This window comes from Micropterus dolomieu, linkage group LG03, assembly GCF_021292245.1.
Source record: "Micropterus dolomieu isolate WLL.071019.BEF.003 ecotype Adirondacks linkage group LG03, ASM2129224v1, whole genome shotgun sequence".
Lineage (NCBI taxonomy): Eukaryota > Metazoa > Chordata > Actinopteri > Centrarchiformes > Centrarchidae > Micropterus > Micropterus dolomieu.
The window spans coordinates 12,009,985-12,026,917 of NC_060152.1; the positions used below are offsets into that span (position 1 = coordinate 12,009,985).

Consider the following 16,933-nt stretch of genomic DNA (forward strand, 5'->3'; position numbering starts at 1 on the left):
CTAACTGGCTATTCAGCTATATCAGGTGCCTTTTGTCGAAACGTGTTCAACTTTTCATAAAATCAATGTGCTCGTTATTTTCACTTTACTTCACATCAACTAACAATCACAGCCTGGATGGAGCGGGACATAAAAATGGTTTGACATGTGTTATGGCAGAAAATTGTGTCCTCTTACATTTAATTTTTTATGTATGTTCTTTTACTATTATTATTATTATTATGTATTGTGTTTTATCCTTAACCTTTCCTCTCCTATATCCTCTGTCCACATTTACTAGGGTTAAGGTCAGAGCTGTGATATTGTTTTGGTGCTTTCCCTCGCTTGTTGTTCCTCTCCTCTCCTGGAATGTTCATTCAAGGCCGAGAGAGGATCTCTGTTCCCCAAAACATAGAAACCTAGACTGTGTGAATGATGATGCATCCCTTTGCTCTGGGCCAGACGTTAGTGACTGTCTTAGTAGACAGAACCTCTGGTCCAGCTGATTAGTGTTGTAGTACTTCTCTGTTTATTCTCTTTTGTTAAATAAATTCGTCAAAGACAACGGTTTGTTGTAACTCAATTATTTGCTCAGCCTTTCACCAGGAATATCATTTCCACGACAACGTGCTACAGTAAACTTTCAAATGTTGAACTCCTGCATGAATGGTTCTGATTGTTGATGAGATAGTAGCATTAACACATTAAGTAGGCCATTTTTCTTGCACAAGGATTTAATGACTGAAAACATGAAACGGCTGTTTTGTCCAACTGGAATTCATTTTATACAGGTGGTGGGCTGTTTAGTATACTATTACATAAAATGACAATAGCCTACATATAGTAAAATTAAATAATTTCTATATTAACATACTAACAGTATACTATTAGATTTAACTTTTTATCTAACGTCATTATAATAGTATAAATAGTAATACACAAATTTTAAACTAGTTTCTCCTCATGTTGTAGAAAGAACCTCTGCAGTGGACAGGATGCCAGTGTGCCAGTATATGCTCTTTCTAGAGAGTAACACCTTCCCCTCGTTCTAATTTACTGAAGTTCTTGAATACTGTTCAGTAGTCTTGTTTACATTGGGTGTGGGTTGTGTGGGTGCTGCTGGTGTATCGTGAATCCGTCCCTGGTTCAAAAACTACACAAGCACGAATCACTGTAAAGTTTTTTGTGATGACTGATCAATATTTTAAAAGCTGCTTTCAACATCTCAAATTTTCAAAACATCTATTTCAATATTTTAAAAAGCTTTAACAAAATATTAAGGCCAATGCCGAGGTGTACAGATACAAGGGTCTTCACTTCCATAGTCCTCCAATGGTTTCACACCATAGTTGAACACAAAGAGAAGGAGCTCACACGTAGTATACATATGTGTATATAATAAATAGTTTGTTAAACTCTATGTTACCTGAACATTTTTCGCTGTGCTCCTAAATTTCTTTGTGTGCTCCTAATTTTTTTCATTTAGGATCACATGTGTTCCTTGGGAAAAAGGTTAGCGTAGAGTCCTGTGAGAGGATTCCCAAGGAATTTACACCACTAGGTTGGGAATCAGTGTTAGGGGTACAGTGTTGTATGTATCATCTGATAATTTGAGAGCACATTCATTTGCTGGTTTTCAGGAGTCATTTAATATTGAAAAGTTTTGTTTAGCCAGTCATAGTGACAAACAAACCTGTTCTGTACAAAGTAAGTAATTTGTATTGAGAACCAAAGAGTCCTATGATCAGAATGTTTCCAGGCTCAGGGAGAATGAAAGCTAAACAAATGTTGATGGAGTGAAAAGGGACTGTGTTTTAAACACATTGTCTTTACTTTCATTGTTTAACAGGGTTTCCACATGACGTTTTGCATGACCTTTTAGAAGGTATTGTTCCTTTGGAGCTCTGATTGTGTTTGGAAACCTTATTAGAAAGAAGTGCTTCACAATGGATTATTTGAATACTGCCATACAGCGCTTCCCATTTAAATTTTCTGACAGAACTAATTGTTCACAGAAACTACCAGAAAATGTTGTTATAAGTGAAAACATTGGAGGCAATGGCCATGAGAACTGGACTCTTTTGAGGTTGCGACCTCTACTAATAGGTGATGTTATACCAGAAAATGATGACGCATGGACTGCAATTCTGGAACTTATAGACATTATGGAACTTTTAAAAGTACCCACCTTTACAGATGAAAGCTTGTGTTACCCTTGATGCCAAAATAAGTGAGCACAGGAAACTGTTACAGACTGTGTTTCCAGACCTGAGACTCAAGCCTGAACACCACTTTCTGGAACACTACCCTCATTTGATCCGCTGCTTTGGGCCACTGGTTGATTATTGCAATACATTTTGAAGCTAAACATAGCTGTTTCAAGAAAGTGGTTCATGATGTTAGTAATTTCATAAACATTCTACTGACTGTCTCCATCAGGCACCAGCTTATGTTGGCATGCTACTTGGAGGCGCACAACCAGTTTAAACCAACAGTGGAGATAAAAGGAGTGTCAGATGTTTCACTGGACATTTTGGCCTCCTCTATCAAGCAAGTGATTGGGGAGACATTTAGAACTCTGAGCAGTGTATCCCTGGCCACAACCACATACACACAGTACATGGAACAAAACATACCATGGGGATGTTTGTGTCACTTGGAAGCACAAGTGGATTTCCTGATTTTTGAAAAATTGTCCATGGCTGTTACTCAATCTACGTTCTGTTCTGTACTTGTGTTCTTGTGGACTTGTGAAACGTCATAAGTTGCAGCCAAAGTACTGTTCCAATTCAAAAGTCCGCATCTAGCCAAGTACAGTCAAATACCTGGATATGTTCTCGCTCCGTCCGTTTTACAGAGCCTGCATCGGTGGTGACTTGTGTGGACTTCGGATCGCCAGATATCCCAGGATGCATTTCGCTGCCAAAAAGCAGAAATGTCGGACGAGAAAACTCAGAACTGTAACTTATAAAACTGCTGTTCTTGTGTCAAATATAGTAGTTTTAAGAGTTTTTAATGTGGGAATATTTTTGGAACATTTTGGAAGTTCATGGTTTTCTGCATAAATTTGTCATAAAATGTGATCTGATCTTCTTCTAAGTCAAAGGTTTAGAGAATGGGATCGTGACGTCAGCCGATCCCAGTAACGCAAGGCATTGTGGGATTTTAGGACACGGAAGTTACAGGAGAAACGTCGTAGTAGTTGTATTGGCGGTAGACTGAAGGTGGTATATTTAAGAAGTAATTCAATTTAGAAACACGACAGAATGGTGAACGCGTGCTACATTTTAAATTGTCACAATCGTTTTCACGATCGGCGTGGAAAATGTATCACAAATGGAGTACCATTTTTCAGCTTTCCCGCTTGGAAGCAAAGCAATGGAACTCAAGTCGCAGAGTTAAAAAAGAGGCGTCGCATGGCATGGGTAGCAGCTGTAAGACGGACAAACATCACCTTCAGCAACATTTCCCAACACACGTTCGTGTGTTCACGGCATTTTCACAAAGGTAAGTTATTACAACATCTTTAACTGTCATGTGGTTTTAGTAAAAACTACCAGCAAACTTTGCAAAACTAAGTTAGCTGGCTGCATAGCTATAATTAAGCTACCTATAAAGGAAGGAATCTCTAGAACGTATGTAACTGTTATGTTATGTATCTCTAACCGTTCACCGAGGACGAAGAGACAGCTAGCTCTGACAGGGAACAACACTTCACCTGCAACACCACTGGATCCAGCTGCACAGAGGTCACAGGTGGATGACGCTGCACCTCCAGATGAAGCTGCACAGAGTTCACCAGTGGATGACACTGCACCGGAGGATAACAACAGAGAACAGGAACAGGAATTCACTGCTTGTTGGAGGAGAACAGGAAACTGAAGGAAGAGCTCTCCCAAAAGAAGATGGATGAGCATTTCTTTAAAGATGATGACGTGAAGGTAAAGTACTACACTGGGCTTCCATGTTTTGCTGTTTTGATGGGCGTGCTGCAGCAGCTTCTTCCTTGCCTGCCACAGACTGTCCGAAAACTTTTGCCTTTTCAGATGCTCCTTTTAACTCTGATGCGCCTGAGATTGAATCTGCCAATCCAGCACATTGCACTCATCATCTGCATAGACCGAAAGACTGTTTCCACCACGTTCAGAGATACCATAGCTACAATGTTTACACAACTTAGCCCTTTGGTGCACTGGCCTGAGCGACATTGCTTGCAAGGTAGCATCCCACATCAGTTTGTTGAGGCTTTTGGTAATCGTGTTTCAGTTATTGTGGACTGCTTTGAAATTAACAGTGAGAGAGCATCACATCTGAAAGCTAGAGCACAGACATTTTCTCACTACAAACACAGGCACACCCTCAAGTATCTTATTGGCATTACACCACAGGGAGCTATCTCTTTCATTTCCAAAGGGTGGGGAGGTCGTGTCAGTGACAAGCATGTGACTGACAACAGTGGCCTTCTTAATAAATTATTGCCCGGAGACTTGGTGTTGGCGGATCAGGATAGCGTTGGATTAATGTGTGCAGAAGTAAAAATCCCTGCATTCACAAGAGGACGCTGCCAGTTGGATGCAAAAGATGTGGAGGAGACAAGGCAGATAGCTCACCTCAGGGTCCATGTGGAGAGGGTTATTGGATGTGTACGCATCAAGTACACCATACTAAGTGAGATGATACCTGTGAGCATGGTGCTCCCATGTGAAGACGAGGACATGATTTTCCTTGACAAGAGTGTGTCTGTGTGCTATGCATTGACTAATATGTGCCCTAGTGTTGTCATGAAACCATAAAACATGACATAAACCTTATGAACTGCATGTTGCATACCATGTGTTAATAAATGATGGAAAACTACATAAATTCTGAATCTTTTTATTTGTGTCACATAACATGAACTTAGTGCAATGCTGAAGAAAATATGTGTGTAAAGTTCACAGTAACAATGTAGTGCAAATATAACAGATAAAATAACTTATAGGTACTGATAACATGAACTGCAGTGTAAAAATGTGCAAATTCAACCGGTAAAAAGTCAACTTCAAGAACTGACAACATGTCATAATAAAAAAGGCACTATGTACAAACTATTCACAATCTATTGAACAAAGAAGTGTCTGTTCAGTATTCAATTCTGGAGATATAAAACCATAACCTGCTTGAGCTCCACTGTTTCAGTTCTGTGTGCATGAGGCACAGAGCCACTGCTCACTAGCTGAAGGGGCCTGACTGACTCCAACACAGCTGAGGTGGAACCACTTGATTGCACAGTTTTCCTTGTCACATGCCACCATGTCATCCTGGTCTTCAGGGCCTCTGCAAACACACCATAGTTGGTTTGTCTTCTGCAGTGCCTGTGTTCTTGTTCTTGCTTGCTTTTTTGTGTGAGCTTGAAGTAACACGGTTAAAGGATGCAGAGTTGTGGAGGCTGCTCGGGTGTAGTGGCAAGCCACAAGCTCAGTTAGAGAAACCTTGAGGAAAAACTCCTATGCCTTTGTCAGAAGTGTTGTCCAGAACTCCACATCTGGTAAGATCCGAACCACAGCACAGTCTCTCTGTGTCCACACAACAAAGTCACAAAACCCTGACCCAGTGACAAAGATCTGAGTTTGTGCCTGGCTGTAGTAAATGTGTGTCTTCTTCAAGTTTAACTTCCGTTAGCTGTCTGTACAGGCCTGCAGGATGGAGTTGTTTTGGTGCTTATATGTGCATTTGATTTCCAGACAGCCTTTCCCACAACATGTGCGTTAAATGAGCCCATCAGGTGATGCCTCAACCTCCGGAAATGATGGATTTATGATAAACCCACATTGCACCACTTTCAGGTTATTGTGCTGGGAAGCTGTCAGTGTGACATAGGTCTGCCTTACTTCTTCCTCGTGGTCTGTATAATAACAATAAGCATAAAATGAATTATATATATATTTATAGTTATCATACAAAACCATTCCGGCTTGAGCAGACCTTTCATTTGGTACCCTGATGGCAAAAAACACTGTGTGTTCTCAAGCGGCATGTTTCCTCTCTGCAGAAATGTTGAGAGCAGGTAGGCAGCTTGCAGGTATTGCACAATAATCAAGATGGCGCCCGCTTAGGATCGGCGGGTTTTGGAGTTAAAACGGCAGAAGAAAAATTTAGTAATTTCGCCCACAGCACCGTTGCCCCCGGTACCGGGGGCGTCTGTTTTCAACAGTTAAAGGTCCAGTGTGTAACATTTTGAATCGATTGGCAGAAATTAAATGTAGTCAATACATACATACATACATACATACAATACAAAAGGCTTCTAGTAATACTTAAAACATACCTAGTTAACAAGGACTTTCCTTAGATGACACAAGAATGTATGTTCAACTACTTAAAAAAAGTTCAGTCAAAATGACCAATCCAGCCTTAATACAAGTGATTCCTCTGATGTTCGATGTGACTTCTCTTCTGTCCCTCCACTAACTCCACTCAGTGCCAACTGGTTTTCCTTGCTCTTCTCAGGGTGTTTGCATTCGAGTGATACAGTGTTACCCTCAGCTTTTACATTTGATGTTATGCACATTCTTCAGGCATTTCAACGGTAGTATTTAAAAGGGCAGCTGTGGCTCAGGAAGTAGAGCGGGTTGCCCGTTAATCGAAAGATCGGCGGATCCCCGGCTCCTCCGAAGTGTCTTTGGGAAAGATACTGAACCCCGAATTACCCCAAGTGGCTATTCCACCTGTGTGTGAATGTTAGTTTCTGTTAGCCTCAGTGTATGAATGTGTTTGAATGGTGAATGTGATGTAGTGTAAAAGTGCTTTGAGTGGTCGCAAAGACTAGAAAGGTGCTATAAAAATAAAGAACATTTACATTTACAAAAGTCTGATTTGCAAAAAAACTTGTTAAAGGTCTATGACATTCCTTTCAGTCTCAATTGCATGGTGTAGTGAACAACGGTGTGGATTTGTGCATTTTATATTGAATAAATTTGGAGCTACTCTAAATTCCTTTCTCCTCCCCAGAGAAGAAGGGGAGGGGTCAAAGTTGCTTTCTCTAAGTGCTATCCCGACCATAAAACTGGCACCTTTTTGATTCCGAAGCTGATAACGCGGGACCTGACTGTTAAACTGACAAAGAGACACGCACCAGCCATTGGCATCTCCCTGAACAGCCTATCAAACCTGGCCCCCCCACACACGTTTCCGTGGCAACTGACCTTATTCTTTGTTTTATTACCACATCAAAAAGGAAAACCCCTGTCTCACCCAAGTGTGACATGGTCCAGACACTGAACTTTGGATGACAAAGGACTGCAGTCTCCAAAGACTCAAAGCATTTAATTAAATCTTTAGTTACCTGATTACGTTTGCCTCTATTTGAGTAGTTATGTTAACTGTTGTTGCTATCTGTTGTTGATATTAGTGCTGAAAAGAAAGTTACTTGTGCAGTGTTTTTATTTTCAGCAAGACACTCCATCTAATGTAATCAATGCTTTCCTCATGTAACCTGAGCTCCCCCAAGTGGGCGAAATAAGTATTACATGCCCTCGTTGGAAATGCCGTTAAATGTATAAATATCCTGACCAATAATGTGACAATTGTTTCCTGTTACCAAATGCCTAGAACAGTACAACCGTTCAACCATTGAGGTTCGATTGTGGAAAATATTTGATTATAATACGTGCAAATAGATTTCTTTTAAACATTAAGTTTAGAAAGGCAGTCCCATGGGAAACCTGAGACACCCCCTGGGGAACCATGCCCCAGACAACAAAAGAGCGACACGCGACCTGCTCGCTCTTCTCCTCGCTGTTGGCTCTCTTCCACCCTGCTCGGCCCTCTGGGTGCTTCGGCACGCACAGCGTGCCTCGCCAGGCAACGCCCAGACTCGGCCAGCGAAACAAACAGGCCCTTTTGTTCGCCTGAAGCTACACACCTGAAGTGCCGCGACATCGATCTGCCTTCAGTTTGTTTTATTTTCTTTATTTCTTTTGTTTGTTAAAGTTATCAGTCCGTTAAGTTACACTGGACTAATTCAGGAACGACCAAGTTCCATTTTAAGCCTTTTTCGTCGAGCCAACTTCACCGAGGTCAGACCAAGCCACGTGGTCTCGCCAGCTGCAACGAAGGAAACCTGCAAACAGCCGAATTGCCAGACGGAGGCGTTTTCAATCAGACACGGAGAACCCCGGAGAATCCCTAGCAAAAAGCCAGGATCGGCAGCTAGCGTGGGACCCGTGCAACAGGCCAAAAGCAGGCTGTCTACAAGCAGTAAGACTTAACACATGTTCTGTGATCAGATGTCCATTTTAACTCCTAAATTATGACATTAGTTTACTTTCAGTAGCTCTTCTATGCCGTATGAGTCAAATGCTTCCCACAATCGAACCTCCAGGCTCATTGTTCAGCAAATGTTTGTTCCCTGTATCCAACCATCTTTTTATCACCTTTAGTTAGAGAATAAATTCACTGTAATATAACCAAGAGCTGTGTGTTGCCTATTTATAGTTCCTGCCAAGAGAATTGACCCTTTAGATATGAGACTGACTGACTGATTTAAGATAATTGAGCGATTATTATCTAACTGATCACTAGTAATAATTGTATAATTATTCAAAACTACCTAGAGGTCCGGAGACTCTAGGATTATAACAACTCCAGTGGTGCCCTAAAACGAGGAATTAAAAAAAATGATTTTATGAATCTTAAAAATTCATAATTGGGTATCAATCCTTTGAAATTTATTAAAATGCATAACTAATAAATTTAGGTCTGCTACAATAGCCTAAATGGTATTTTGAAAGAGCCCAGCAAAGAGATGTGTGTTCCCTCTGGGAGAAGCAGGAGGCCCAGAAAGCAAAAGAAATTTTGCAGCCAATCTGGGCATGTTCTGTGCATTGCATTCACTGTAATGCCCTCAGGCCTGAGTTATAAGTGCCCCTTAGGTGAACAAACAGCCACACTCAAGTCCTTCATTCCTTCTGCTATCAAGGTACTAAGCGCTGACAGTGGTCATTTAACATGACTGGTACATTCTTTTAAACTCAGTTACATTTATATGAACTATATAACAATGTTCTTTTTTATTTTATTAATATTATTTTGTTAAAATTTGTTTGTCTGAATCTGAATTATCATGTGATTTAGGCTTTTTTTTTGGGTCATTAGGTAAAACTGCATATGAAAGTGAAAAAATGGGTTGCACCCATCTTCCTCTTTCTGATTTAGTGTGGAGACTATGTGAGATATCCACAGCACAAGATAATCTCAGAAGAAGCAATTTGAGGTGAACATTCATTTGAACAGGTAAGGCCGTCATGGCAAAATTATGTAATTTAGCTTCAAATACTGTACCATATTTAGAAATGATCAGACAAGAGTGTGAACAATTGTGTGCAAGATTTTATGAGAAAGACTAATCACAGGATATCATTATTATTTTTTAATGTTTCTTGGCCAACAGACAATATGAAAATATCTAATTCAAAAGAGGTTGAATGTGAAATGTAGAACAACTAAAGGGAGACTTTATGACGGAAAATGCACAAGGATTATTTCAGAAGTCTCCCTTTCTCTGCTAATGCTGTCGTTATTCACATTAGGATTGTCACAAAATGTTAGGTCTATAGCCCATCCCTGCAGTAAACTCACCGCAGGCCAATTTATTAGCTGTTTAGCTAACAATGTCAACACTTTACTGGTATACTTTTAATAGTATCATTTGTGGATTATATTAAATGAAGCAAATGTCAGGAGGAGGAGGAGGAGGAGGAGGAGCAGCATAAGGGCAGAGTGAAACAGGATATGAAAACATTACAAAAGAGGAACCCAGTTAATCCTCATCACAACAAGACTGAAATTTCTTGGCAAACACAGCAATTCCTCAAGTGAGAATAACTGGATGGTTTGACCTGAGACAAATACAGGAACCTGCTGAAGGTACTGGTGTTTGGTTCTGGAAAGGTAATCTAGCATTATCAAAAAACTCTTTCGAGTTAGTGTAGGAACACTATGTACTGAACATACTGAAACGCCTCATAAAAATAGGTTAATTTGTATTTTGGGGCTTCATGTTAGTTTTATTGTAAAGCAGACTTTTATTGCAAAAACATATTTATATTTATATATATAAAAACATTTTATTGTATTTGTATATGCATTTGTGCATAACATTTATTCCTTTCCATGCCTTGTATCTGCTATTTTAGATATAGATATATATATAAAAAACACAAAATAAAATATTATCAGAAATTAATTAAATGTTAAATGTCATTCCACAATGTTTTAAAAGGTATATTTCAACCTTTTGGAGAGCTTTACAATAAAAATATCCGCCTATAAATACTAATTTTAGATTAAAGCTGCAAGCAGAGTATCACGTCGAGTTGTGAAGCGGCCACTTTGCAGATTCTGGAGCTCTGCAAGTGTGGATTTGCCACGGGTTTCAGACGCTGCACAAACGTGTTAATCATCACTTCCTGTGTCCCCTTTGTGGCGCTACATAGCACTTCACACTACAACTATAAGTGAACATGTAGATGTGTTCGGGGCGGGACTGTTATCAAGCATGTAAAGTTTGGTGCAGATGTGAGCATGAACATTGAAGTTACAACCTCCTCTTTCATGGTGAATCATCAATTTTGGACGACAAACCGTTCCACGAAAACTCACTGTTTGTTCAACTGCACCAATCTATCAATGGCTTTAGACCGCACAGCACAAATCTGAAGTCGGTCGGACTTAATCTCTAGGAGGAGTTTGATAAAGTACGGTGTGTGTAACTCCACAATCCAAAAATGACCATAAAATTCTAAATGGCTGACTTCCTGTTAGGTTTAGAGCATTGCTCCAAGAGGATTTTTGGTACGCCTGGACATGATACATGTGCCACAGAGATTTCATAAATGTAGGTGAAACGTGCGGCGGAGGCTGCTTCGTTGAAGGTCACTTCCTGTTTCCAGCAGGTGGCGCTATGACTGTGGGTGAATGTCGGCATGTACATGTGTTCAGGGCGGGTCTGTAATTATCCATTTTCAATTTAGTACAATTTAGAGCATGCACAATGAAGGTATAACAACTTCCTGTTTTGTGGCAATTCATCGATTTTCGAGGCCACGGGCACGCCGTTCCACAAAAACTCAGTTTGTACAACTTTTAATCGGTTTAGAGTGCACAGCAAAAATTTGAAGTTGATCAGATTAATTCACTAGGAGGAGTTTGTTAAAGGGTTAAAATTGCACTTTCATTTCAAAATGGTGGACTTCCTGTTGCGTTAAGGGCATGGTTCCTTGAGGCTTTTTTTGTGTGTGTCTTGATATGATACATGTCCCCAAAATATTTTGTGCATGTAGGTTGAACGTGGCCGAGGGGCAAATTTTTTCCAATTTTGTAGGTGGCGCCAGCAAGCCATTTTGCCACACCCATAAAATACGCAATTCCGACATGTGCAAAGTTTGGTGAGTTTTCGAGCATGTTTAGGCCCCCAAAAATGAGCTTACTTTGCATAAAAAAGACAAAAATATCTCGGACCCTAAAAAGAATACCTTCAACTACATTGTCAATTTTCCACATTTCCTGTAAAGGTATGAAAACAGGACTGACATTTTGCTATCAGCTTGATTTGAAAATGAAACATTCAAATCACACAACGTGTTATGACCTGCTCTCTTGTTGTTCTCAGATTCCTGAACCATGTTCAAGTGATGAACATCCAGAGGCCTTCTTAAAAGACATTTCCAGCATAATATAAACCAACCCAGCAACAAGACACTGTTGAAAGTCATTTTAAAGGACTGTTTCTCTGGACTGCAGCAAGACAGAATGGCGAGCCCAATGTTGCTGTTGTCAGCAACAGTTGTTCTAGGTGCTGTTCATCTCATTAGTGGTTACAGCTTTAACAACTGTATTGAAGACCCATACTCAAATGGACAAAGTTTCAAATGCATCCATCGAAAGGAAAAGAACATGTCTGCGTTAATAAATGACCTGCCGCCGTCTGCCATCAATCTTACCGTCTGCATTAATCCTCTGTGGCACATTCCCAACAAGAGCTTTGTTCATCTACCAAACCTTCAGCACCTCCGAATAGATGACAATCACTTGAAGATTATTGATCAATATGCTTTCCAAAACTTGCATCAACTTAAGTCTCTCAATTTGTCCTTTAACGACATATCAGACCTCAACCCTTCTCTGTTCAAGGACCTGCACAATCTCACTTTTCTCTCGCTGACAAAAAATAAATTAAAGCAACTCCCAGAGGGCATTTTTTCTAATGTTCTCAATCTAGACACTTTAATCATGAGGCAAAACTTTTTGACACATTTCTCAGAGATTGCTGAGTCTGTGTCACATCTCATGAATCTGAGGATACTAGATCTTTGCTTTAACAGTTTGACCTCTCTCAGCCACTCCAATGCGTCGCTACCCAAATCCCTCACTACGTTATATTTATGTAGAAACAATCTGTTTACATTAGGATGTGAACATTCATTTCTCAGGTTCATCCAGCTGCTAGATTTGTCATACAATTCTAGGCTCCCTACGATGGCTTTTCAAGGAGTGGATTTGAGGCATATAAACTACCTGCGTTTGCGTTCAACAAGTGTTAAGGTAGTGGAGTTTTTAAACATCAGCAACGTCCATGCAGGTCACGTGGATTTCTCTGGAACAGGACTGAAAAATGACACCCTGCTCATGGAGCTATGTAAACAGTTAAAAAAAAAGGTTAAAGAGATAACATATTTGCGGCTGAGCAGTAATGGGATTGAAAATCTAACATATTACACTCTGTCATCTTGTCCTAAAATCAAAGGGACTTTGGATCTATCCCACAACCAACTGAAAAAAATAAGTCTCAACTTTCTCAATAATCAGAAAAATATAAAAAGCTTCAGTGCAGAGCATAACCACCTAACCTCACTGTCATCCTGTAAAACACAACATTATTTTCCAAATCTGGAAGAGTTGAGCTATCGTTACAACCGCATCCTCTCAGTCGGGTCTCATGCTTTCTATTGTACACGAAATATCAAGATGCTAAAACTTAACATAAACACAATTTCTTTTCTCCATCGTAATGCTCTTAAAGGACTGGAAAGGCTTGAGATGCTCCGTTTGGACAATAACCTCTTAACTGATCTGTTCAATAACACATTTGAAGATAACTTCAACCTGCAAATCCTTAACCTACGCAATAACCGTATTTCTGTCATTTTTAACGGGACGTTCCTCAATCTCAGGAATCTGACTACACTGGACCTAGGAGGTAATAAGATCACTCATTTTGAGCAATCTGGCCTTAATGGACTGAAAAGTCTGTCCAAATTCTATCTAGATGGAAACAACCTAAAACAGATTGACACTTCCCTCTATCGTGTATTTCAAGACACACTAACAGTGCTGGATCTACAAAGTAATCAGATTCGCTTCCTCACTAAAGACATCGGTTCACCATTTATGAATCTCAGCAAACTCAGTGATCTGAAATTGGATGGGCAGCGGCCTCATGGCCTCACTATTTTACCCCGCACTTTGTTCCGTGGCCTCCACTCACTGAAGTCTCTGTATCTCACAAACAATAACATAATTTATCTTACTCCTGATGCCTTTGATGATCTAACAGACTTACATTTCCTCTCATTGGATAACTGCTGTGTTGGGGTGACACAACTCCAACCAGGTGTTTTTAAAAATCTAAGAAATTTGAGAAAATTGATTGTAGAAAACATGGGCATTCAGAACTTCACAAAGGAGGTTTTTGGGAATCTCACACAGTTACACACACTACAGCTCAACCGCAATGTGATGGAGCAAATTCAAGTTGATGCACTAGAAAGTTTACCTAAACTCCACTACCTTGACATACGTAATATTCCTTTAAGCTGCACCTGCAAGAACAGCATGCTGCAAAATTGGACAATACATAACCCAAATGTCCAGGTGGTCTATCTCTACAATCTGCCGTGCCCACACGATGCAAAACTCAAATTATACAACTTTGACACCAAAGTTTGTTACATAGATCTAGGAGAGTACCTGTTCTTTAGTACATCAGTTGTGATATTTCTGTTCACAGTCACTCCTTTACTTTATGTCAAACTTTACTGGAAAATGAAGTACAGCTACTATGTATTCCGGTCTTGGTTTAGTGAGCAGTGGCGCAGACTCAGGGAGGAGGAGGAAAATTGCAAATATGATGCATTCATTTCCTATAATTCCTCCGATGAACAGTGGGTCATGGACCAGTTGCTGCCCAACCTGGAGGGAAATGGATCATCTTTTAAACTTTGCCTACATCACAGGGACTTTGAACTGGGCCGCGATATTGTGGACAACATCGTCTCCGCTGTATATAGCAGCCGTAAAACCATTTGTGTGGTGAGCAGGGATTTCCTAAGAAGTGAGTGGTGTTCTCTGGAAATTCAACTGGCCAGCTACCGACTCTTCGATGAGCACCAGGATGTTCTCCTGCTCGTGTTTCTGGAGCCAATCACTGAGAGGCAGGTGTCATCTTATCACCGCATGAGGAAAGTCATGTTAAAAAAGACTTATCTGCAGTGGCCTGGCTCAGGCTGCACTGACCCGATGCAGGCCCAAGCCCTGTTTTGGAATCAGCTACGTAGGGCAATGAGAACAGGGAGCAGACTCGAAACAGAAGAAAATGACAAAAGTAAAGGTTGTGTAACTGAAAGCAAAGAACATTTTGAGACTCACACATCAGATGAAAATTATTACTTGCTACCGTAAAAGAATGACAATTTTATTTGTGATTGTAAAGACAAACCTCTCAGTATGTGAAATTAATAATTCAATCCCCTGAGAGGGTCATGGAACTACAGTGTAAAATTGAAGTGTGATGCAAGACTAATACTAATGATGTAATTCTACATGCATGAATCGGAAATGTCTAATTTTATATTTAGCAATGCTTTATTGCATGTCTCCATTGCACAATTGTACAAATGTAATTTCTTGCATTTAAATGAAGCCCACTTGTGCCACAAAATATCAAAGAGCTTTCAAAGACTATTATTGGTCTGTAAAGAATTTCCCATTATAGCATCTGTGTTAAAGAAGATATTTGTTAATATATAGTTCTGCATATTAAAGAATGCTCCAAAAAATGCAAACAATTCATAATTGTGTGTTTCTTTATGTCAGCATAAATGGGAGACTAAAAGAGGGAACTCTTGAGATGACAGCTATTGCTATTACATATGTGTTTAATAGAATATGGGCACAAGACATATCTCTGCTGATTGGGAACAAAGTCTTCATGAAATTAATTAAGAAGGCAATGTTTTTAGTTAGCCAAACAAATGTCCACAGGCAGAGAATCACCACACATTAGTACAGTCTCATAGGAGGGAATGACCAGTGCTCGGGGCTCGGGAAATAAGGAGAGGGAGGTGCTGGGTTTTTTTCAAGCATGTGAGATGGGGGGTAGTGCATCATGTCAGTGTGGTGGGACCTGAGCGGAGGGCAAGTTGAAGGATGACTGAATTGGCTGAAAGGCTGGAAGTGGTTGCTCTGCTGAGGATAGTGAATTTGGGCAGAGAAAGAGGAAGCAAAAGCGTACCTGTCAGTTTCAAATGGGTTTTGCTTCTGGGGTAAATGCATCGGCTCTGCTGATTGTCTATGTGACAGCTGTACTTGGTAAGGAAAGAACGGCTGGATGCTGCTGTCACTGTATCGTGAACCGCTGCTCCTGTCTGGAAATACTCTGGTGCGGTTCATTAAGCTGTTTTCAAAAAAACCAAACATAGCAGCCTTGTTGTTCTTCGGTTTGTTAAAACTGTCTCCCCAGTGCTGAGACGCTGAGGCTTTTTCTCCTGAGAATGAGGTGGGAGAGGGAGCGAACAAATCACTGATGGCTGTGACTCCAGAGGGCTCAAAGTCCATACAGAATTCAGGAGAGCAAGAAGGTCTGAGGATATCATGCAAAAGACTGGCAGACGTTTCCACAGTCCGTGTCAACCATTCAGCAGTCTGAATATGAAAACCAGAAAGCATTTTATTCCAGAGTAATGTAATTTTAAATTATCTGAGGATTACTAAAGGGATAATAACAGCTGGGCCATATGTTGAAATTAACTTAAATAATTCAGAGGAAACTTAAATTCTTACCTGTTTCAGGTTTGGATGTGGCTGTGGACTGGACTTCCAGTTAAAATGCCTACTTCCCTTCTTTTTGAAAGATGTGGTTTCCTTGGTGTCAAAACATGGCTGACTACCAGTGTTGGCTTGGAATGCTCTTGTGATGGCATCTAAAAAGAGGAAGTCACAATTGAAACTCTGCACATAAACTATATTGCATGCAGTACTTACTACTGCTTTTTAGAAACAAAAACATATTTACTGTATGGAGTGAAGTGAATCCATGCTACTGTGGTGCTAGTTCAAATCCTGACAATGGCCACTTTAAACGATAGGTTCACAATTTTAAATTGGTACTGGGAAAGGGAATTTAGTACTAAAAAGTAATTCTAGTGATATCGGAAGCCTCATATTAAGGACGGATTAAAGCAAGAAAGAACTATTTTAATGAACATTATTCATATGGACACCTGACTACAGACTTAAAATAGTAAAGCTATCCTTTAAAAGGTTCAGTGTCTAATATTTCTGAGGATTTATTGAAAGAAATGCAATATGAGATTCATTACTATATTTTAAGTGGTGTATAAAGACCTTACATAATAAACTGTTTAAAAAAATTTTATTACCTTAGAATGAGGCATTTATATCTACATAACCGCGCTCCACCTTACATTGAGGTCGCCATGTTTAGCCGAAATGTTTAGCAGGGTAATTGCCCATTAAAAACATTGCACTGTTTTACCACAAGCTAAAATTATGGCTATTAGAACTACTTTTTTTTTTAAATACAATTAGAAACCACAGACATTTTGGTAAGATTTGCATGCTTATCTAATTGAACAGGTGGAGAGGAGCCTTGATCCTCACCAGCCAATGCCTTTGT

The 16,933-nt window shown here is 40.0% G+C and overlaps 3 protein-coding genes across 8 annotated transcripts in view; 2 read left to right on the forward strand and 1 right to left on the reverse strand.

The window, feature by feature from the left end:
- Positions 1 to 3,058: 3,058 nt before the first annotated feature.
- Positions 3,059 to 4,836, forward strand: LOC123968836. 3 transcript variants are annotated; one of them, XM_046045823.1, is made up of 4 exons: positions 3,059 to 3,486; positions 3,657 to 3,735; positions 3,781 to 3,920; positions 4,026 to 4,836. In XM_046045823.1, exons 3-4 carry the CDS (start codon positions 3,885 to 3,887, stop codon positions 4,770 to 4,772), a joined length of 783 nt encoding a protein of 260 aa, XP_045901779.1. In that variant the 5' UTR covers positions 3,059 to 3,486; positions 3,657 to 3,735; positions 3,781 to 3,884; the 3' UTR covers positions 4,773 to 4,836. The 3 variants fall into 3 exon arrangements, with proteins under 3 accessions (XP_045901779.1, XP_045901778.1, XP_045901777.1); XM_046045822.1 differs by having other exon boundaries at positions 3,059 to 3,735; XM_046045821.1 differs by having other exon boundaries at positions 3,059 to 3,920.
- Positions 4,837 to 8,163: 3,327 nt separating this feature from the next.
- Positions 8,164 to 15,080, forward strand: tlr21 (toll-like receptor 21). 3 transcript variants are annotated; one of them, XM_046044644.1, is made up of 3 exons: positions 8,164 to 8,217; positions 9,175 to 9,252; positions 11,630 to 15,080. In XM_046044644.1, exon 3 carries the CDS (start codon positions 11,770 to 11,772, stop codon positions 14,695 to 14,697), a length of 2,928 nt encoding a protein of 975 aa, XP_045900600.1. In that variant the 5' UTR covers positions 8,164 to 8,217; positions 9,175 to 9,252; positions 11,630 to 11,769; the 3' UTR covers positions 14,698 to 15,080. The 3 variants fall into 3 exon arrangements, with proteins under 3 accessions (XP_045900600.1, XP_045900601.1, XP_045900603.1); XM_046044645.1 differs by lacking the exon at positions 8,164 to 8,217 and having other exon boundaries at positions 9,128 to 9,252; XM_046044647.1 differs by lacking the exons at positions 8,164 to 8,217; positions 9,175 to 9,252 and adding an exon at positions 9,842 to 9,885.
- Positions 15,081 to 15,153: 73 nt separating this feature from the next.
- si:dkey-250k15.4 overlaps positions 15,154 to 16,933 on the reverse strand; it is a 5,791-nt gene continuing 4,011 nt past the window's right edge. For both annotated transcript variants that reach the window (XM_046044648.1, XM_046044649.1), the window contains exons 3-4: positions 16,078 to 16,217; positions 15,154 to 15,939 (exon numbers count right to left, since the gene is read on the reverse strand). In XM_046044648.1, the coding sequence (XP_045900604.1) occupies positions 15,298 to 15,939; positions 16,078 to 16,217 (782 nt within the window). In that variant the 3' untranslated portion in view covers positions 15,154 to 15,297. The remainder of the gene's footprint in view (positions 15,940 to 16,077; positions 16,218 to 16,933) is intronic.